Raw genomic sequence first — 22,752 nt, forward strand, 5'->3', positions numbered from 1 at the left:
TACAGCTGAACGCTGGGCCCCTCTCCTTTCATCTGCACGCCAAGAGCAATCAGATTACCCTGGTAACCAGCGGTCACATGACCAGCACCTGCTCTTTTGGCTGGATGCCACTGACTAAAGCCATCTGCTTCCCTCAATCAGCTTTCAAACATTCTCAACACCTGCGCTGCAGTGTTTTGTGGTTTCTTTTATCAAATCAGTGCAAAACTGCTTCCAAAACTTTACATATTTCTCAAATTTGTTTAAATCAGAGGTAGGCCTGTCACAGAGTTGAACCACTGCCAGGTAGAGTAAGTTGCGGCTAGTGCTCTCCCGGTGCCCTCGCTGCACCGGAGCAAAGGACATCCTGAATCTGGTGGGGTGGCCGCCCTCTGGGTGAACGACCGTACAGGAGGGAAGGGCTCACCGGCTCGGGGCCCGCTAGGGCCCAGGTCGGAGGAGGAGACAGCAATTTGCCGAGGGAGAGATGTGCTAATGGTTTTCCATCTGCCCTTCCCAAGGAGGAAACTCTGCCGACCCGCCAAGACCAAGAAAGGTGGCAGGATCTCTGCGAATGCTGGGAGAAACGCCTGTGGCCGGGGCAGCGCTCCCCCAGCTCTGCGGACTGGAAGCTTCCTTCCTAGAGTCACCACACCACACAGTTAACATTGCTCAGAGACAGCGACGGCTTTCCTTGCTCTCCTGATATCAACACACCAATCAAAAGCGCCCTTGGAAGTCAAAAAGGCTACAGTCTTCAATGTCCATCCCGAGACCATTGAGGGCAAGATAAATTTATTTACATTACATTGCTTTTGCCACTCTTTTGCAATAAGCTAATTTGGATTTTCAATGAAGAGTTACATTAAGACTGCTTTGCCCCCAAAAAACCCAAATCAGAATATTTTTTTCAGCCAAGGAGAGTAACGGGGGTGAAGAGCTCTGATCTGAGTCAGAGAGCCTCAGTTCAGGTTCCAACTCTGTCACTCATAACCTGGATCTCTGCGACCCTGGATAAGTCACTTAATTGTCCTGAGCCTCGGTTTCCTCACCTATAAAAGGAGGTCAGTAACTGTATTTTGCTCCAAGGTTATGAGGTTTAAGTGAGATCATGGATGAAAACCTTGCAGGTGCCTGGCACAAACGGCATCATTCACACACATCTGGAAGGCGGGGAGCAGGGGCCTATTCTCTGCCTGTGGCTCAGACTGACTGAGGCTAGACCAACTGCAGCAACTTACAGACAGAACCCCGCTGCGTGGTAGCCACATGATCTAAGACACATGAATGGAAGGACGGACCTTGATCAACCTCCCTTGGTGCCAGCTCAGTGAACAAGCACACAGACAACCCCGGGGGCCACTCTGCTCTGCGCCCACAGCGCCACTTTGGTTCAGACATGGTTACTTCCCACCTGGACCATTACCACAGCCTCCCACTGCCTTGTCCCCAACCCCACCCACAGGCAGGGACATCCATCAAACTGCTGGAGAAAAGACACAATTCCACAGGCACAGCCATTACCTAATCTGTAAGGTACAAAGCTAGTCATTGACAATGTCAAAGCCACAACGTGGCCATACAGACACCTCCCCTCTCCCCCACCCCACCCATATCACCATCTGGAAAGCCTGAATACACAAAAGGGGAGGCTTCCGGGGCAGGGTGGGGGGTGGTATTAGTAAGGGATGGACCTTAAACCAATACTACAATACTGGGGTCCAGGCCACTGAGTGGCGTGGCACCTCCACCAGCAGCAGCTCAAGGACCTCAAGGAAGACCAGGCAGTCCCAGCCCAGCCCCACCCAAGGCCCAGAGAAGTCACAGCTGCCCTTGCCACCCTCCTGGACCGGTTCTGCCTGCCGTGTCCCCTAGCTCGTGCCCTGGTCCTGCCTTCCAGACCTCCCCCACAAACCCACCCTCCATGCGCCACCAGGGCACTGGCTCAAAAGCAAACCTGGGAGTTCCCGTTGTGGCTCAGTGATTAATGAATCCGACTAGGAACCATGAGGTTGCGGGTTCGATCCCTGGCCTCGCTCAGTGGGTTAAGGGTTAAGGATCCGGTGTTGCCATGAGCTGTGGTGTAGGTCACAGACATGGTTCAGATCTGGCGTTGCTGTGGCTGCGGCATAGGCCGGAAGCTGTAACTCCGATTGGACCCCTAGCCTGGGAACCTCCATATGCCGTGGCTGCGGCCCTAGAAAAAGACAAATAAAAAAAAAAAAGCAAACCTGACAGGTTAGTTCAGTTAAATCCAGCTCCACATATTTTAACATCTGAGATTCTCAGTGTGGGCAATACGCGCCCTCTGCACTTTTTACAACTGGCAACCCGGACGTTTTTCTACTTTCCCCCACCCCAAACCCTTTAGCTACCACACTGCGGAGACACAGCCCCCACTCCCGAAAGCGAACACCCACCTCTCCCACCTCCGTGCCCCAGTGGACCCATCTGCAGGGCTCGGCTTGACATCACTTACTCAGAGAACATTCTTCTGGCTGCCAAAGCCTGGATTGATAAGACCTCACCCCACACAATGGGCCCCACACATGGGATATTTAAAATACATAAAACTGATGGTAGCAATACTGCGATGTGGTACAACCAAAGCACTGGGGGGGGGTTGCGTGTGCATGGGTGTGTATGTGCACGCGCGTGCGCGTGCACGTGTGCGCGTGTCTTCTCCAACCATCCTGTAAGCTCAGGAAGAAAAGGTGCCTTGGTGATCTCTGTGTTTCGAATGCCTGGTCAAGCTGGTTACTTATAAACGTCAGCCGATCAACTTAACAGTTTAACTACAAGTGATAACAACACGTAGACAACCCTTACTACGTGCAGCTGACACGCTCTTCTCATTGACTCATTTGTGAAAACCCCGCATAGATTCTATCTTTACGAAGCTCAGTAAAGTGAGGTGAGAACACTAGCAAAATAGAATAAAACCTAGCAATTTTTCAAAACCAGTACCTCTGTATACATCCCCTCCCTACTCACAAAGTTCTTTCACTCCCTGATCCTTATCGCCCGTCACTGCTGGTGCAGCTAAGGTGCAGGACCACCCCCTCCTGAAGCCAAGCATGCCCCTGTCATCTTGGAAAGGACACGCCTTTCTGGGGATGCTGCTTGTGGTTTCAGGGGCCACTGTCCCTCTACCAGCTGTACTTACGCATCACATCGCTCCATGAGAGGGAGGCACACTGACAGGCAGCTGGACATGCTCAGGGTCCGTGGCTAAGCGACCCTAGGCCACCTCTGCCAGACCAAGCCCTGAGTTCTACAGTTACCCCAAAGGGGTTAAAGTCTACACCATCCTGCTGAGAACGCCAAGAAACAATTGTTGGACTCAGAGAGGACTATGTGTCACACAGAGGGACACTCGAAAAAATCCACCCTCCAGAAGGACTGTATTTGGCACATGGCTTTAAGAGTCCACAAGGGCAGGCTGAGTGACAGTACCTGAGATGAGGCTGGACACCTTTGTCCGAGCTGAGATAGAGCATGTCAATAACGAATTCTTTTAGGTGGTAAGAGCACGGGTTTTTTAAAGGAGACTTTATGCAAAGAGCCAAAACCTACTGGAAAGCCAGCCAAGTGCCCTGATTTATTACAGAGCAGAATGCAGTTCAACATTGATTAGCATCAGCCTAAGGATCTCAGTCCTTAAAGGAGAGAAAGTGTGAAAACGAACCATATTGCGGAAGCAGGTGTAATATAAGGAGAGAGCCAGTCAGTGCTGATGCCTGGATAGTGAGGAGGCGTCTCCGTCCCACAGAACCTCAGGCCAGACGTGGAATGAAGAGCCCCTCACTCCGGAAAAGTCGCCCTTGAGGCTCAAGTCGTGAAGAAGAAACAGATTTGTCTTCAGGGACTCAAGCCGAAGCCTCACCCTACAATCTCTTAGAAGGACAACACATCCTGAAACATATCCTTATATTTCATATACTCAAAAGGCTTTTTAGTAAAGAATTGAATGCTATGGATGAGAAGTAAGAGGTGTTCATGGCATGGGACGTGTGCGGCTTGTGGTGATCTGGAAACATCTCAGCTGCTTAAAAAAACACAGGAGCGGCCAGGGCCAAGGGCTTGGTGCTGGTAGGAGAAAAGCATCTGACCTCGCAACTTCAGATTTTCCTCCAAGTTTTTTAAGCAATGAAAAAGGAAGTAAAATCATAAAGAGGCAACTAAAAAAGAGACAAAAGTACTAAAAGTTTAAAAGGATCAATGAAGACAACATAAAATGTGATCATCATAAAGTAAAATTAATCCAACAAAATAAAACATTTTAAATAAAGTCCTAAGACTAACATTTTTATTTCACAGCTAAACCGAAATGTAATAAAACGCAGGTGTCAGAATAAACTAATGAGCTAAGAGTCCAAAACAAACCGCATGACAAACAAGAAACCCAAAAGTCAACGCCTTCACAGGAAGGCAGTCAGAGTTCCTGAGGCCAGGCCCAGCAGCGGGCTGCTGGTCCAGCGTTTGAGACTCCCCTCAAGGCAGCCCTGGGCAGGGGCAGGACCCCTTTCTGCCCACCTCCCCAGGCAGCCAGCCCTTGGGCGCTGAGCCACCCAGCCTGGCGCCCAAATACTTCACTGGAAATAGATGCCTTGTGCCCCCCCAGTTCCTAAAGACCACACACCAACCCTTCACCCTAAGTTTCTGCTTGAGAAAGAAAACGAAGAGCTGAAACGTGAAGCGGGATAGGGAGAGGGGATTCCATTTCACTTCTGAGCAAACATTGTAATGACAAATCATCAACAGACTTTTTAAAAGTTCTCTGCCTCTAAGACAAACAATTTAATCTAAACGGTTACCTTAAGTAGCCCTTACAGCGTCAAGAACTCCAAAGGACATTTACTTTCTAAGAAGGGAAATTCGAAGACAAGACACAGAAATCTAACTCACTTTCATTTAAAATGTGTGTTTCACAACCTAAATATCCATCAACACATGATTATAAGATGTGCTACACACACACACACACACACACACACACACACACACACACACACACACAATGGAATACTACTCGGCCATGAAAAAGAACAAAATAATGCCATTTGCAGCAGCATGGATGGAACTAGAGACTCTCATACTAAGTGAAGTCAGAAAGAGAAAGTCAAATACCATATGATATCACTTATATCTAGAATCTAATATATGGCACAAATGAACCTTCCACAGAAAAGAAAATCATGGACATGGAGAATAGACTTGCAGTTGCCTCGGGGGAGAGGAAGGGAATGGGAGGGACTGGGAATTTGGGGTTAATAGATGCAAACTCTTGCCTTTGGAATGGATAAGCAATGAGATCCTGCTGTATAGCACTAGGAACTATATCTAGTCACTTAGGATGGAGCATGACAATGTGAGAAAAAAAATGTATACATGTATGTGTAACTGGATCGCCTTGCTGTACAGTAGAAAATTGACACTGTAAGCCAGCTCTAATGGAAAAAATAAAAATAATTATATATATATATATATATATATTTTAAAAAAGTGTGTTTCAAACTCAACATGCTCCATCTAGTCCATACAGCTTACAACCAGACTGTCCAAGGATGAGGAAACTGAGGGTCAAAGCAGTGGTGCTCAACCAAGGAAACGTGGAGCCCAGGACTGGGCTGGAACCTGCCCAGCTCCAGAGCCTGAGCCTGCATCCTGGGACCCCGCCTCCCTGTGTGGGGGGACCTCCTCTGGTCCAGCTCTGGCCTGGCCTTTGAGGAGTTGCTTTATCTTGGAAACCTTCCCTAGTGAATGTCTTCTGTGACTTGGGACCAACCCTGGGTCACCGCCCAATGACATTGGAATCCTGTCCTGAGGAGCACTCCAGTTGGCCATTGTTTAAAGAATGTTTTTTAAAAATGAAGGAAGTACAGTAGAACATTCTTCTGAAAGAGCTAAGCCCATTTTTTAGGTTGAACACATTCTCAGTGGAAAAAAGACATGCAGGCAAGAATTGCCATTGAAAATCTAAAGGTTACTGAGTTCTATGGACTGAATTAAGATCTCCCTGAAGTCAGATGGAAGCCAAGTCTGTGAGCTGATGTCATCCACCACAGGGGCCCCACGTCAATGTGAGCCACCCTGGTCCCGCCTGGCACCGCAACACAACAGAAAGGATCGGGTAAATCTACTCCACACAACTGGCGCACAAAGGGTGCCTTTCAACGCATGTTCTTCCAAGCACCAAACAGGAGAGCTGATATTTGGCTGCTGGTGCCAGGTGCTAAGATGCTACTCTTCTCCACGCCCAGGAAGGGGATAGTCAGGGCTGCATTAGCAGGCAGAACTCCACTCCCTAACACATAATCCTCTTCTCTGATCTGCCTGGCTGCTGAGACAACCAGAGACAGGCAGCCCGACCCCATTTTAATCAGGTGGTGTAGGCAGGTGGAGAAGTTGGCAGAGCGAATGGTAAGGCCTACAGGAGAAAAATCTCACCACCCACCCCAGCAGAAGCAGCAGCACTCCAACACGTCACCCTGTTCCCATAGGAATCAGGCTGCATACACTGAGGGCCAGCATCTTAACGCAAGTTCCAGGGTGCTGGCTTTCTAACATGAGAGAGGGAAGAATGTCCTTTTTCTTAATCACACCCTCTCACTCCCTGTCTAATAACATTTTAGAGCTAAGTCACAGAGAATTCCATAGAAAGGTGGCTGGAGTGAGGGCTGGCCCCTCACATGACCAGCGCTCCCACAGAGGCTTTGCACAAGCAAGGCCTCACAGGGCCTCTGTCTGGGCAGAAGACAAGGAGCAAAAAGATCTTTACGTATCACGTGGCAAGGTGTGCAACTGTACACAATTTCCTACTTTGAAGAGCAGTTGCATATCATTTAAAAAATCGGCCCATGACTCCCTCTGCTCCTTCCAACTCTAACATCACAAGCACATCAACTATGGCAACGCACCTTCCACCCTAACATTTCACTTCAGAAAGACTCCGAAGCAATGCGTCTCCAGAAACACTGCCCTTCACGATCCCACTGCCGCCAGGGCCGCCTCATCTCAGCCTTCAGCAGACAGGTGTGAGGAGAGCTGAAGGGGGACCCACCTCCACTCGCTACATGAACCACAAGGGCAGCGGGCCACTGCTCTGCAGTCCGCTGGGTGGGCAGAAACAAGTTCCCGGCAGGCCCAGGGTGGCCCGTCACACACCCAGCACAGAGTACCAGCTTGAGGGGCTCGCTTTGGGGCCTGTGTTGTTGGGCATTCCGTCCCCTCAAAGAGTGCGAACTGCAGCTCTGTGGTCAATGATGTCAGGGTCTGTATAACAACAGCGGATGGGCCTGCCTCCCTGCCCATTCTGCTGATTTAAGACAAATCGGACAGAAGAAGGGTCAGGATGTGGCCTATCACTGGCCAAGGGAAGCCTCTGTGGTGGTCCTGAAGGAAAGAAAGACTGGGCCTAAGACCATCCCATGGCCCCTCTGTCAAAGACCATCTCCCGGAGCAGCTGGAAGGGGCGCCCGGCTGCATCAATGCCCAGGACCGGACAGGGCAGGCCAGCGGGCAGACATGCGACACTCTCAGACACTTTCTCTACCTCATTCTTGCCCTTGAGCCTCTTGAAAGGGCTCAGAAGTCCTTTCTGTGACCATACCTTAGAGAGCCCTCCACTCTCTTTTGCGGGCGTGGTAGTCAACATACTAAATTCAGTCTGTCCAACTACCCAATGTCGTGGCTCAGAACTAAGTCATGGTGTGTAAGTAAAAGAAGGAACAAGAAAACAGAAAGAAGAAAACCTTTGGGTTTGCTTTATTTCATTGCCTTTGCACCTGACAGGGATGTATCTGACTAGCTAGGTTTCCTGTACTCATCAGCAAATCACTCTCAGGGTTTGCTTTCGTGTCTGAGAAATTTCACATGGATAAGAGCACATTATAACATATATATCAGTTTACCAAGATACACCACCACTGGGCTTGCTGGCTGAATAAAAATATGTCTCAGGTAAAGGCCACTGCTCTCTTAGATCACAATTGAGAAAATGCCATCTGAAAAGCCAAGCTCCTCAGAATAAAGTCACAACATAAATATTAATGATAGTGTGGCCTGAAAAAAAAAAAAAATAAACAAACAAAAAGCCACTTTGTGTGTTTTTAGTACTCAATGAGTAAAACAAGAAGAGTACCTTTACTTTCTAGTGTAATAGGAAACAATCTCCGTTTTCTATTTACTGTAACACTGGCTGCGGGGGAGGGGAGGGCAAAGACTCGACGAGCTCCTAGAACCTGCAACTCTCCACCGCTGCCCTGAGCCGAAGCTTCTGTAGTCCAGTCACAACCTCTGGCCGAGTTCCCTTCTTTAAGTACATTCAAAGAATCTTTCTGTGGCTAAATCGGCCACTAAATCCTTCGAGAGCCATTCAGAGGAAGCACTTCCTCCAAATTCTCTCTCGTTTCCCAAGGCCCAAGCACACACAACGGAAAACATGCTGAACAAAGACCACAGCCCCACGGACCCGTCCATGGGCAAAGGGGCATCCTCTCCAGGCCACAGAATCTCTTTTATCTTCAGTATTAAGTGCCAGCATTTGAAAGCTGTCAAGACACCTGGAGAGGGCACCAGAAAAACAGAAAAAAAATGCACAGTTGACGTAGAATGGGAAGATGGGGAGACACAGTCCCAACTAGAAAAAAGGAATGAGGCCCAGTTTTTTCATCAAGATTTTCAATGTCTCTTTCAGAAATGCTGGCACCTTTTGTTGTGTCACTGCCACTCTATGCACCAGCTTGTGGGCAGCTTCTTTCCCTGCGGGGCCAAGACAGAGCCAGTCATATTTTGGTTGCCGAAAAGGCCGGTTCCCTGGGAATGGCCACAAATTCAAGCCTCGGTGACTCCAAGGAGTGAAGTGGGATGACAGGCCGTGAGGAGGACATGCGGGGAGGTCAGCCCCACAAACGACAGCTCACGTTCTCTCTGCCCAGGAGTGTGTGAATGGCACACAACGAGCACCCGCCTGCAGGACACAATGCAGACAACAGTGGGTCACTGCAGTCCCCACCCGCTCAAAGGACAGCCGCGTCTGTGAGCAGAATCTCACCAAGGATTCGGCCTACAGGGCTCAACAGGAAAGATGTGAGTACTTCTAACGGCAAATTTTTCATTTCATGTCTGCTGATCCCCTCTGTCTCAGCCCTCTGTAGGAGAATTATTTTCTGTATAAACAAATTCATCAAGTTAACGTATTCAAGGATGGAAATAACTGGTATCACATAACATTTTGCAAAACAAAATTGCCACTGCTGTATTCCAGTGCTTAAAAGCAAACTGCTATGGCAATTCAACCCCAGTACTAACATAACCCAAACCCCCTATTACCTTCATCACTGCATATTCAATTTACATAATTATTCTGCTATGCTAGTCGGAATTTACATGTAGCTGTATGCAAGCTGCTGATCCCTGCTTCAGGGATGCTCCTTCCTTTCCAGACAGAGGAACGAGACCACCACTGGAGCTACCCCCATCACCACCTGACCAGCAGAAACACTGGAGCCCAACAAAGTAGCCAGCTGGCTTGTCAATTTCATGAACATCCCTAGTCAGCTACCATGTTCCTGGAGAGTCATCCGGTCTGAGCATCACCTGCAGCAAAACCTCTCAGAAATGTCCTCACCCCACTTCACCCTAAATCAGCAAGTGGCCCAACAGGGGGTCAGGTCGCCCGGGGCCAGCTGAGGCGCCCCAAACACTCTCGGCCCTCTTCTCAGGCACACATGTCGGTACTCTAAGGACATGTTTCCGCTCGGTGACTGTCACACCACTGCAAGAACAACAACTATAGGAGGCATTAAGTGCACCTGTGAGGCAAAGGCAAGAAGGAGGAGAGAAATACTAGACTTTCCTCCTGGGAGAAGATAATCACGCACCTCTCTCCTGCCAGAAGCCAGAGACTCTGGCCATCACTCAGGCTCGGCAACACCAAACTCCTGCAAAGGGACTCCTGCCCCAGGCCAGGCTGAGGGCAGGCTGATGGGCTGCACTGAAGGCTTCTCTGCGGCCAATGGCATATGTGCAGCTGCACCGGGGCGGGGGGCGGGGGGGGGGCGCCCCCAGGACCGACGGGATTCCATGCCCCAAGTTCCTAGTGGTGGTTTATGGTCACTAGGGAAATCTCAACAAGCCCCGTTATTAAACACGGTAATTTACTATCCACCCCGATGTACTCTATAGGGCCAGACATAAAGGTATGCTAAAGCCTGCTTTTAAAGACAGGGTCGGTGTGAGGAGACTGAGAGCTGGAAGGAATACACTTGGACATTTAGGACAAGGATCCAAGATACAGTGGGGGTTTTCCTTGTCAGTTTTTAACCATTAGGTGATGAATTCAAAAAATTAAGATAAAAATTGAAGACATGTATCTTGAGGCTACAGTCAGTCTGTGCTCGAGAAAGCTTCTTTAGGATACATTTTTGAGTTTTGTTTTTTTTTTTAAATACATGCTTCTTAGGTTTTTCTTTGATTTCTCCCTCCTTAGGAGAAATAAAGCACATGCTTCCTCCTAGCAAAAGCACAGTCCATATATCTAAGTGATTATGTATTTTTAAACACCCCTCATAAATCAGACCATAAATCAGACCAACTCTAACCATGTCTCCCAGCCCACATCCCTAAGACTTGACACAGTACCTACAAATAGTAAGCACCTACAAAAATACTTAAGTAGCTGAAAACAGAATTGATAATTGATTGTGAGTGTATAAGAGTGTTTATAAAGAGAAAAAAAAAATGAATGGTTTTTAAGAGACCACATACTGAAGCATCAAAGAATGCTCCAAGTAAATGCAAATATTAAGTTACCTATAAGACTGAGTTATTGAACATACAGTGATAACCACAAGGAACTGGTTCCAGGACCCCAGTGGATATCAAAATCTGCAGATGCTCAAGTCCCTTAGATAAAAAGATGCAGCACGGTCAGCCCTCTGTATCCATGGATGCAGGACCAGTGGATGTGAAGCACCAACTGCAATTCACTTATTTTGGCACCATAAAAAGTACTGATGACAAATATTTTTTAATGGCTATGATTCAAACTTTCAAAATACTAGAGAATCATGTATTGAGTTGTTTAGATACTTTTTAGCAGGAAGCTGAAAATCCAAGTTTGTTCTTTCACTGTGCAGCATCTTTCTAGTCACAGAAACCACCCCTCTCTCTGTACCTGCCTGTAACACACAGGAAAGCCCACAAGCCAAAGGCTTACAAGCCAGCGAGCTCGCAAAGCCTGCATCACGCACATCAATTGCAGGGCTGGAGCACGCAGGTGTGTGTGTGTGTGTGTGTGCGCGCATGCGCACACCAGCATGTGTGTGCTGGGGGTGGGAGGTGGGTGTGTTTTCTAATGGAGTTTGCAAACAGGTTCAGATTAACCAAGTCTGACCATACTTCCATCTGGAAACTATATCTTCTAACATGAGCCATATTCTGAAAAATAGATTCAGATGTTTGGAACTGGTTCAGAACAGTTGTAAGAAATGTTCGGTACAAATGAAAAAAATTAGTCCTCAATGTCTTCTCCTCTCGGCTTTTCTTACTGAATAAATATGCCTTCTGGGGGGTCAGAGCGTTGGCGGGGAAGTATGGCGTGCAGCAGGCTATTTCCTAGGACCTGAAATTCACGCTAAACTCGAATGCATGTCGAATGGAGAACTGCTATTTGATTCCTCCCACGTTGCCCACCAGGATTTCAACCCTGCCCCTGGAAGGCTCACTCTGTCTGCCAAGTGGAGAGAATTAATTCTCCTGTTTCAACTTCTGGGAAGCAGGGCTGAAAAGCCTAGTGAAATACAGTGACCCTCCTTGCTTCCATAATCCTTCTTACCCCGTTTTGCATTGTCACTGAAAATGAGGCAGGGGGTGGGGAGGTGGGATGGGGGGTGGGGTGGCTGAGCTTACAAATGTTGGTAACTCGGCCCGATTTGTCAAATGACAGATTTCCACACAAATACAAGAGACTGATTTTAAAACAATCAACAAGGTTTGTCCAGTAATGTTTCTAAAAACCTGCCAACCAAATCAACAGTTCACAGTAACTGAGTCTTAAATTTTAGAATGCATCGAAACCTTAACTTTTCAATGTGGGTCTGAGAGAGAGAACCTCACCAATGAGGACAAAAGTTCAAGCGCCCCTCCCGCATCCCGCCCCAGGCCCGCTCCTTCCGCTGCCACTGTCTCGCTTCTCTACTGTGTCGGGTAGCAGCTGCCTCTGGCAAGAGCCTACCTTGACTTTTTGCTGGATTTGGGTTTTGGCGTGGCAGTTTTTGCTTTCTTTTCCTTTGGCTCTTTGGGAATCTTGGGGGCTTTTGGGGTCTTGGGTTCCTTGGGCTCTTTTTTCTCCTTGGGGTCTTTCGGTTCCTTGGGATCTTTTTTTGCCTTCGGCCTTTTCTTTTTCTTTTTTTCTTCTTGGGACCCATCTAGTGAGTTCCTGTTTAGTTCCTGGGTATCAACCCCACCAGGGACGTCATCTTTACCGAAACTTTTACTGGGATCCTCTGCAACGATGTGGTTGTTTTTCTTTTTCTTCTTCTTCTGCTGTGGCTGCTGTTCTATGGACGGCAGGTAATCATCACTCTTCACTAGCTGGGCGTTCGGTCCACTAACCTGAGTCATATCCGGCACTGGTTTCTCTAGAAAGGGCTCCGATGGAGAATGCTAAGAGACACAAATAGGAATTGAAATTAGTTTATCATTCTTTGTAGTGAAGAAAGGAACTGAAAGTTAGTGGCTGTGCTTCTGAAACTTACTCTATACTCAAGGTAGCAAACTTCACCAACTCCACAGTCATGAAATCTATCATTTTCTCCCGTCCAAAAAAAATACATTTCTTCAACAAGAAAGCTTTTAGATCGACAGTGTTAAAGAGGGCAACGTGGTGATACAGTAAAAAATTCCATTTAGGAGGAAGAAAATTTCTCATTCAGCTAAAGACACTTTCCATGTTCTTAGCACCTAAGTAGGAAGTGGTGAAGGATGAAACAGTAGCAAAAGCTAAGCCACAAAGACGGAATTCAAGTGGAATTTTCCCCCATGCAGTGATGGGAACTCTAATTAAAGATATACAATGAAGTCACTTTGAAAAAGAACAAGTATACTGAGCCTTATAAGAATCAGATACTGTGAAAGTTTGAAACCTGAGTGTAAACACATAAATCTTACAAAGTACAGGTCATTTCTGATTTAAATGGCATTCAAATATCAAATTAAAAGCAGATATACGGTAGTTCCCTTGGTGGGCAGCAAGTTTAGGATCCAGTGTTGTCACTGCTGTGGCTCAGATTGCAGTTGTGGCATGGGTTTGATTCCTGGCCCCAGAACTTCAGCAAGTCAGAGGCGAAGCCATGGGGGAAAAAAAATGTAGATACACAAACGTAATGTGTTTGACTGGGTTAGATTTCTTGTACTGATAGGAAAAGCAGATAATGTTTTTCTTAAGTTATTAAAGCTTTACATTTCCAAATCTTACTGAGAGAGAGAGAGAGAAAAACACCGAAATAGTCAGTTGGACATGCCCTGCAGAGATCATCCACCAGGACTAAACCCAGAAATGGCCTTGAACAGCCTGGAGGACACCCACACATGGGAGGGGATGCAGAGTGGTCAGGACTCAGCCTCACAGCTCATGGCCCAAATCAGGGCAGGGGTAGAGGTCCTTCTGTCTCCCCTGTAAACTTGAACATCCAATCAGCCTTCACTTGACAATGCAACACTTGAAAATGTTCTATCTGCAAATGCCACTCATTTTCTGCCTTTTTCACGTGCTCCTCCAGACACCTAAGAGTCTCCGTGATAAAATCAGCAACGGTAACAACAGCCGCCAGCGTGTGCAGAACCATCTCGCAGTGTGTGTGGGCACGTGCTAAGAAAGCACCCGACCCGGACACCCTCCAACCCCCATGCCAGCCCGAAGAGCTTGCGTGGACGCAGGTGTGCCAGGTAGAGGACGTGTCAGGGAACGCAAGTCACATAACTGGGACCCACAACCTCGAAGAGAAGAGCCTCAGGGCAGCAGGGGTCCAGGTCTACAGAGGACTCGTGAGGAGCCCAGGAGCCGCGCTCAGCACCCACAAAGTCCAAATCCGATTCCAACCAACCAACGCCTACTGAGCAGCTGCTTCCTGCCATGTACTGATCGAGGTGCTTTCAGGAGTTAGTTCACCTGAACCTCACACCAAAATGTGAAGATCTGCCCCCATTTTTCAGAAAAGAAGCAGAAGGTGAGGAAGCCACGTGGCTGCTTGAGGCCACACAGAGGGGGACGGAGTTGACCCGTGGATCTAAGTTTCCTAAATCCAGCGCTCGTCTGACTCCGTCTGCCTCCTGAAAGCCCCCACAGGGCCTCCTTCTGGGAAAAGTGCCACAGGCTTTGCTTTATTTTCAAAGCGTTTGGTGACCCAAAAAACATTACAAAAAAAAAAAAAAAAAAAAAAAGTCACTGCCTGAAAAGAAACTGGTTATACTTGGTCCCAGTGAAACCTACTATGGTCCCTGTAGAAACCTACACTTAGTTCCCCATCTGCACTGGGATAAGAAGAGACCACAACTGTGAGTGAGAGAAGATTCCAGTTCAGCCTCTGCCATAGGCTCTATTATCTAGGAAAATCATTTCTCTCATTTTCTTCCTCTGCAAAACGAAGAGTTTGGTTTCGATGATTTCCAAAGTCTCTTAATAAATCTGACGGTCTTAGAAAACCTTAAAATACATACCTCCCTTGCTTAGAGCTGAGAGAGGAAGACCTGGGGGGTGGCGGTAGGAGGCTCAGGGAACGTGCAGGAGAAGCAAGGGCCCGTGCTGGGTCCACCCAAGGTCAAGTCCTGGAGAAACTCACCCACCTGCCCTCTGTGTTTCCCTCACAAACACTCTGAAAAGGTCACCCGAGGAGCTATCCAAACTATCATGAGCCGAGAAGTCTTGGGATCCAACCGAACTCTTCCTCATCTAAGTTGCTCAAGTGGAGTTCCCTGTCCCATACACAGTGTTTCCTAGTGTAAGGAAACAGGAAGAACCCACATCTTTTTGTAAGAGACGGAGAGATCAAACTTATGTGGGACAAGCTATTTCTCAGGAAATGGAAGAAAAAGCATTTCCGGGAAAGGGGAGGGAAGAGGAAAGTCTACCAGAAAACAATGCTCACAGCTTCAGATGGGGAATTAATTCCAGGTGCGTGTACCCGTCTTTAATCTGCACGGCATTAACTCCGGCAACCCAGTGCCAGCCTCTGATGAGAGATACCTGGTCCGAGTTTGGGAATTAGAAAAAGCATGTAGCACATGATACCAAAAGAGGGAAAATTTATCTGCCCTTTAGCATACAAATCATTTTGGATACTCCTTTCGGCAATAAATGAAGCCATAAATTAATATCCCTTAAAAATTTAATCTCCCATAAGAGGGGGAAAAGAACATAAAGATCGGATACGAAAAGAGATATTAATCCTGTTTGTTCTGCGGTAGAATTATGTTTCGGTTCTATCTGAAATAGGGTGGAAAAGGTGCTCAGAAATATTATAGTGTTTACCAGACCCACATCTCCTTAAATCTTTTAGAGAAAAGCTGTTTTTGTAAACATTTAACAAAGAACAGATGGCCTGCCTTAATCATGTGGGGGAAAAACCTGGAGCTCACAGTAATACCCTGACAAAGCCTCCCAGGCCCAGCCGTGCCCCCCTCCCACCCCCACGCATGGTACAGTCTCCTCTAATGCTATTTAATTTTACAGCGGACATTTTGCCATCAATTCCCACTTCCTGACAGGTAATCAATGCCATTAACATCTGATATGACCATATAGGGCATTCCTAAAACCTCTCATTTATTAGGGGAAAGGTAGAGGATGCTAGATGCCAAAGGTACTTTTAAGTACACCCAACAGGACTTTCTGCTTGACACATTTTTCTGTCATAATTCCATATGCCTTTCAGAAGAACACTGCGGAATATATAAGGATGGTGTCCTGGGTTTTTGGAACTAAAACAGAATGACTGACTTTTGAGCAATAAATAAAAAAGATCCAAGGTATGTGCTGTCCAAAAAAATTACAAGAAACTAGAGATAATTGCTTTTATCCTTAACTCCATTTTCATAATGCATAAATTAGACAAATATATAAATAAGTCTTTTATAAAACCGAAGAGACAGGATGCAAATTTAACCAAAGGAGAGCTGGGATGGAGATGGTGAGGCCAAACCTTCTGTTTCCTTTAAGCAAAAGTGACCCCAAAAGCTCAGGAGCCTTCATCACAGGAACTTGAGAAAACGTGGAAGAAACTTTTCATCCATCTCTGGTGGGCTTTCCCTCCCACATTAACCAGCCTTTCTAACAAAAGGATTATCTTACTTAATCACGTTTTGTTTTAATCAACAATTTTTTTTTTTTTTTTGTCTTTTTGCCTTTTCTAGGGCTGCTCCCACGGCATATGGACGTTCCCAGGCTAGGGGTCGAATAAGCTACAGCTACCAGCCACAGCCACAGCGACTCAGGATCCAAGCTGCATCTGCAACCTACACACGGCTCACAGCAACACTGGATCCTTAACCTACTAAGCAAAGCCAGGGATCGAATCTGTGTCCTCACGGATACTAGTCAGGTTCGTTAACTGCTGAGCCATGAAGGGAACTCCCAAAACACTACTTTAAAATAAAGCAAAGATACTACCAATTGGATGATGGTAACAACACACTTCCGGGGGAGCAGGTCCCTCCCCGCAAATTAAGATGAAGTGAGGGAGGGGCTCAGGCTCTCAGAGAAACTAAGATGCTCAGGGAGAAGCTATGACCACGTAAGACCCACAACGACCAACACAAGCCTGAAACACACTGTGACATAAATGGCTTGTAGAAATACAAACATTAAGTAGTAATTTAAGGCCAAAAAGTACAATTCGGTTTTCCAGATTTTTTTAAAATGCCTTTGGAGACACGTTTCTATGACTGCCCTTCTTCACCTGTATTTCTGCACTTCTCAGTCCCTCTGCACTCTTTAGATTCTAAAAAGGAATTCCAGCAAAAACACTAGAACTCAATCTGCAGCCAAAAGAGTGTACCAGGGTTCAAAGAGCATTCAGCAGAGTCCCACGGAGATTTTAACATCTTTTCTCAATGACATTCATCAGAGGAAGGGCACTCAGTAATATCTGGTGCCCAATTCTTCTATTCATCTAGCAAATGTCTGAGGATTTAGCAGTAAGCCAGGCAGCCACGGTACCTGCCAGGGAGAGAGAAGCACCCAGCGGCTGGCCGACACCAAGGAGGCTTCCTGAAAAGCAGCCCGCCAGGCTGGAGCTGCAGGGGAGGCAGACACCGGCCGAGGCCCCCTCCCCAGTGGACCCCCCGAACAACAAACCACATCCAGGACAGCATGACTGAAGCCACAAAAATGCATCACAACAGCTTTTAAAACCCTCTGTGGGAGGGAGATCAAGGTGAGCAGATACCAGTGTGAATGGTCCACTGAAATAATTTTTAACTGTGATTCTTTGATATAAGATAGTAAGGACCAAAATCGTTTTTTAAAAGGAATCGAGGACTAGGATATTTTCTGCTTGACTAAATCTGGTATGAGAGTCAGGGCCTCAAGTTCAAGCCCTTATATACCAGTTAGTTTTATTCAGCTCATTCTTAAAGACAATTTTTAGGGAAAAAATAGGTATTGCGTGAATGCTTTTATGAACACAAACACAAACATGAATAGTATCACGCTTGTTGGTCTTATGACTTGAGAAGGCGAACAGTATAGCACAACACTTTTTTAAGTTGAGGGTTGTAAAAGCTGTTCCAAGAAAAGAAGACTTGGGTCACATGAGGTTTGAGAATTCCGGGCTAACCAAAGCTAAGCGGTTTTCTTTAGGGCAGAATTCTCCAAGCCCTTCCTACACCCTGAGGGCGGAGAGTACACAGTATGTCCTACGCGTATTTAACCATGGCATTCTTTTTCCAGGAATATCGTGAATAAAAATGTTCTTCAAAATACACTCTGGATTATACTGATACAGCCAAAGCAGGCAAACCCATCACCTCTGCAGCTGGGATGACCGAGTAAGAGAGCCTATCTCAAAGCAGTGATTATCAAATGTTTTAAAAGACAGCATGTGACATTATGACTAAATATAACTTTATATAAATGTACTGAAACAGCTTACTGCAATTATACTCCAATGTAAGAATGAAATAGGAACATCAAGATAATGTAAGGGTGACCCGTACAATTTCTGTTATGATATACATGCAGAGAAGGTAATCACTTAGCTAAATAAAATATATTTTGAAATAGCATAATATCTTATCTCAGGGTGTCCCTCTGAATCATTAAATTTTAGAATTGAAAAAAAATTAATTACCATGACGTATCTCATTTAAAAATCATCTGAAGGCATTTCTGAACCCTTGGTTTTCTGCTTACGTTTCTGTCTTTGGAATGGATCTGTCATACAAACAAAATCTTAAAGAGCCGCAAATTCACATGAGCTACTTTTACAGCATCTTCATTATAAACTCACTTTGAATTAGAGTCCAAAACAATGAAAATATTGAACCAAGCGGTCATGTTAAATGAATGTTAAGGAGCTTCCCGTAGGATATTCAGTACTGACCACCTTCCAGTCTTTCGGGTGGACATACCATAGGAAGTGTCATCACGTGGCATCTGCATGCTATGCAGTGGCGTTTCTGAGGCCCCGCCAGTGCTGGACTCTTGATCGGACTCCACCCAGTGGAGGAGAACAGGTGTCTGTCCACGTTCCTCACTTGGGGCCGCCTCATCACCGCACCCTCCCTGTGTCTGTGCCACCAGGCTGTCACACGGGGCAGGGTGCAGCTCTGTGGCCACCATGCCAGTGGGGTAACAGGTAAATTCTACTTCTTAGAAATGGCACCAAACCAAGCAACAGGCTTGCAGTTAAAAGCCATGTAGTGAAATAACATGTTTGTCAGCCCCTCTACACACACACACACACACACACACCACACACCACACACCACACACACACACACACACACACACACACACACACACACACGGCACAGAGTTGAAGTGATGCTGATATTTCGATTTTTTACAATATTTTTCCACTGTTTCACATGCACCTGGGGAAATTGGTTTAACTGTTTAGAGAAGACTTGAATAATGTTTTAACATGGGTTAGTTTTTTCGGGAGGGGTGGGCAGAGGAGTGCCACGCCTTCAGGCGGGGAGACACAGAACCAGTACAAACTCGGCACAATTCAAAGCTACCGATAACAGTAACGGGGCGCAATCCTAGGCCTCCTGGGCCGCTCACAGAGGGCAGCCCCTGCAGTCAGCAGCCCCTCCCCCAATCTGCCACCATGGCAGCCCCCCAGGAAGGAGCAGAGTCTGCAACTGTGGCATCATGGTGTCCCTGACCAAGCCACTAAACCAGGACCCACCAAAGGCATCTCAGACACGTCACGCTTCCCCTCCTGTCCTCAAGGTCGTGGTTCCCAGAGGCAGCAGATCACCAAGCGCCTTCTTTTATCAGACATCACTTTCCAGAAGGCAGAACAGAAATGACAGTGACTATGCTCGGGGTCCCTAACAAGGTGGACGCGGCGTCTCTCCCTACCTCTTTGTTCTTTCTTCGCCACCTCTCGTGTGGTGCCCTTACTGGCACCCACTCCATAAATACCACAGCGTGAGAACCTAGAGAACCAATCCTGGTTCACAGGCATTTGCCTTACTTATATCAAGTCATTTCTAAGGTCCATACTGTTCTCAGAGGGGTGTCTGGAGGCTGGGACTTGGCAGCAGACACGTGGAGCTGAAGCTACCCGGCTCAACAGAGATCAAACTCAGCACAAAACTAGACAGCAGTGCTTCCGGGCTGGTCGAGGTGTTTTGCATAAAAAGATCCTATTCAAGGCCCTAAGGACAAGGACCAAATTTACATACTAAAAATAGTTCAGTTCAATTCAATCTTTTTTTTTTTTATGTACACTTCCATGGGTTTTTTTTTTTTTTTTTTTTTTTTTTTTGCTATCACGGGCATAGCTAAAAAGAAAGTTCGATCCTTAAGCCGGATAAAGTGTACAGAGTCTGGCTCTGAAAGACTCATTTACCTCCAGTTTATACTTAGGTCTCTACCATTCTAAACCGGTCAGTGTTAAAAGTAACTTGCGATGCCATTCCTATGAATTTAGAAAGCCAAACCTCAGTGGACTGAAAGGAATGTATCTCTTCCACACTGAACGAGCCCAAGGGTTTGTGTAGAAATAGTAATAGAATTTTGAGGGGGGAAAAATCCATTTATAACGAGCTCAGTGATAAAAGCTAATTTACACACTAGGCAAGTTCTCCAGGATTCAGACACTGAGTCTAGCGGATGCAGTTGACAATAAATGCTTAATGATGGACTACTTTGGCCCTAGAAAAGCCCATTCTCATCTTGCAGGAGGCAGAATTCAAGGCGACCTCACGATCTCTGCCTCCTGACCATGAGGGGACCTGTGGCTTCCAGCCAGCAGAACACGACCACACCGGAAGGACTTCACAGGTATGACTAAAGGGCCCCAATCAGTTGGTTATGAGTTACTCAAAGGAGACATCATCGTGCATGGGCATGACTTAATCAGGGGGCTTGTGAAGAGGGAGTGGGCCCCCCTGGAGAGCCAGACACTCCCTGTTGCCAGCCATGAGGAAGCCACCGAGGTCAGGAGCCAAGGGTGCCCCAGGCAACATCCTGTGAGAGCCAGAGCCCCATCACAGAGCCGCAGGGATGAACTCTGTCCACCACCTGAGGGGACCTGGAAGCCAATTCCTGCGCAGCTGAGGCTCCAGGTGGGAACGCAGCCCTGACATCTGCCTGGAACCTAAGGGACCCTGAGCACAGGAGTCAGCAGGGCTGTGACCAAGTTCTGACTCACAGAAAACGCTGTTTTAAGCCATGAAATCTATGGCAATACAGCAACACACAATGCACACCTTAAAACCCTCTGCAGCTCAAATTTTTTTCAGGTCCCCCCCCCCCCCCATCCAGGATCCCCCTTCCATGCTAGAGCTTTGTCTGTCACATAATAAGGTCAAAAGCACAAGAGGACTTGCCTATCCCTTTGGGATGCTACTCTACCAATGGTTACACTGAGCACTTCTGTACCAAGAGCAGCTCTGGGCTCACAACTACCTAAAAATTATCTTTGTGTTATAAATGGGAGACTAAGGCACACAGCGAGGTGAACACATCTGTCCCAAGTCACAAAAAGCTGGTTATAAGACTCGAGACTCGATACAGGCTAGAGTTCCCGCTGTTGCACAGTGGGTTAAGGATTCAACTGCAGCAGCTCCAGTTACTAGAGAAGTACAGGTTCAATCCCCAGTCCAGCACAGTGGGTTAAAGGATCTGGCATTGCCACAGCTGCAGCTCAGATTCAATCCCTGACCCAGGAACTTCCCATATGCCCTGGGTGTGGCTGTTAAAAAACAAAAAACAAACAAACAAAAAAAAGGATCCAATCCAGACCACCTCTCTGCAGAGCACACAGCTTAGCCATGACACCTGTTATTTAATTCCTGTGGCTCACGCATACCTGCCCAAGTGTCTTCAAAGAGGAGGAAGATATGACGGCAGAGCTGGGTGCAAAGTAACAGCTGGACAGAGGTGGGACCCGCTTCGACAGGAAGAACCCAGGTGGAATAAAGGGTGTCGCTGTTACAGGCAGACTGCAGTTGACACTGTCAGACAGTTAACCAGCACTGAAACCATCATGGGGAGGAGATTTTAAAAGAAAATCACTTCATCCCAGTTAAAAAAGAAAAGAAGAAGAAAAAAGTGAAAAAGAAAAGAAACTGCACTATGAGCAACATTAAAGGTCCCTGATACGTATTTAAAAAAAAAAAAAAAAATCTGCTGCACTTTGGAAACGGTTTAACACTTAGAGGGGACTGTGTCCCCGTGACTCCTTCCAGCTGGAATTACACACGAAACAGAAGATACCAAAGCAATTAAGTATTTTATAAACACTGCTGAGGGGTCAAAAAGAGGGAGGTTCATTCACTGACTAATAACGCAGTAATAAACAAACAGCAATGTTATGCAACTGAGAAAATTATTATAATTGAATCTACACAGCTGGGCAAGAATAGACGCCTGGTTATGTATATTAGCTCACAAATGCTCTGTGTGGGTAGGTTTGAGTTTTAGAACTGTTTCAGATTTGAGACCCTTTTACAGTCAGATGTTTTTCTCTTAACCGAATACAATTGCACCATTACCAGTGCAGAAGAGAAAATAACTTAATGAACTGCCCCACCAGTCATTTGCTGTTATTTGTGCTACAGAGGAATACGTGGGTACAGAGTGGTTAGCTTAGACTTTCCTGCGATGCACTTACTTCAGAGACACTGCATCTTGTTTGGGCACAGCAACGTGAATAATGAATGACCGAGACTGAGCATACTGAAGGGAAAGCCCAGAACAAAGTCGCTTTTCACTTTTTAACATTCAGCTCCCACTGCGTTCCTGGAGTTTCCTTCCCACCTTGATATTTCCCTTTTGCAGAAAATAGGCGTGGAAACACCACCAATTACCATCCTTTATGTTTACACGGATGTGCCTGACAGGGACAAGAGAGTGACTCGGGTGTTTCCCTTGAATTGTTGAAGTCACAGCATTAGAACCAGAGAAACACCGCTATTCTCTTGAGTTCAAGAATGACTTGTTTTTGTAAAAATCCACCATCTTCCCATCAATTAAATGCAGTTAAAAAACTCACCCAAAGAAAACAGGCTTCTTTTCAAACAATATTCTAGCTA

At 46.6% G+C, this 22,752-nt stretch overlaps 1 protein-coding gene across 5 annotated transcripts in view; it reads right to left on the reverse strand.

Annotated features, from left to right (window-relative positions):
• Positions 1-22,752, reverse strand: part of CHD7 (chromodomain helicase DNA binding protein 7) — a 187,629-nt gene that overhangs the window by 75,831 nt on the left and 89,046 nt on the right. For all 5 annotated transcript variants that reach the window (XM_021089338.2, XM_021089337.2, XM_021089336.2 and 2 more), the window contains exon 3: positions 12,218-12,648. In XM_021089338.2, the coding sequence (XP_020944997.1) occupies positions 12,218-12,648 (431 nt within the window). The remainder of the gene's footprint in view (positions 1-12,217; positions 12,649-22,752) is intronic.

This window comes from Sus scrofa, chromosome 4, assembly GCF_054392235.1.
Source record: "Sus scrofa isolate SSC_HxYL_T2T_F1_AM1 chromosome 4, Sscrofa_HxYL_maternal_Yorkshire_Landrace_v2.0, whole genome shotgun sequence".
NCBI lineage: Eukaryota > Metazoa > Chordata > Mammalia > Artiodactyla > Suidae > Sus > Sus scrofa.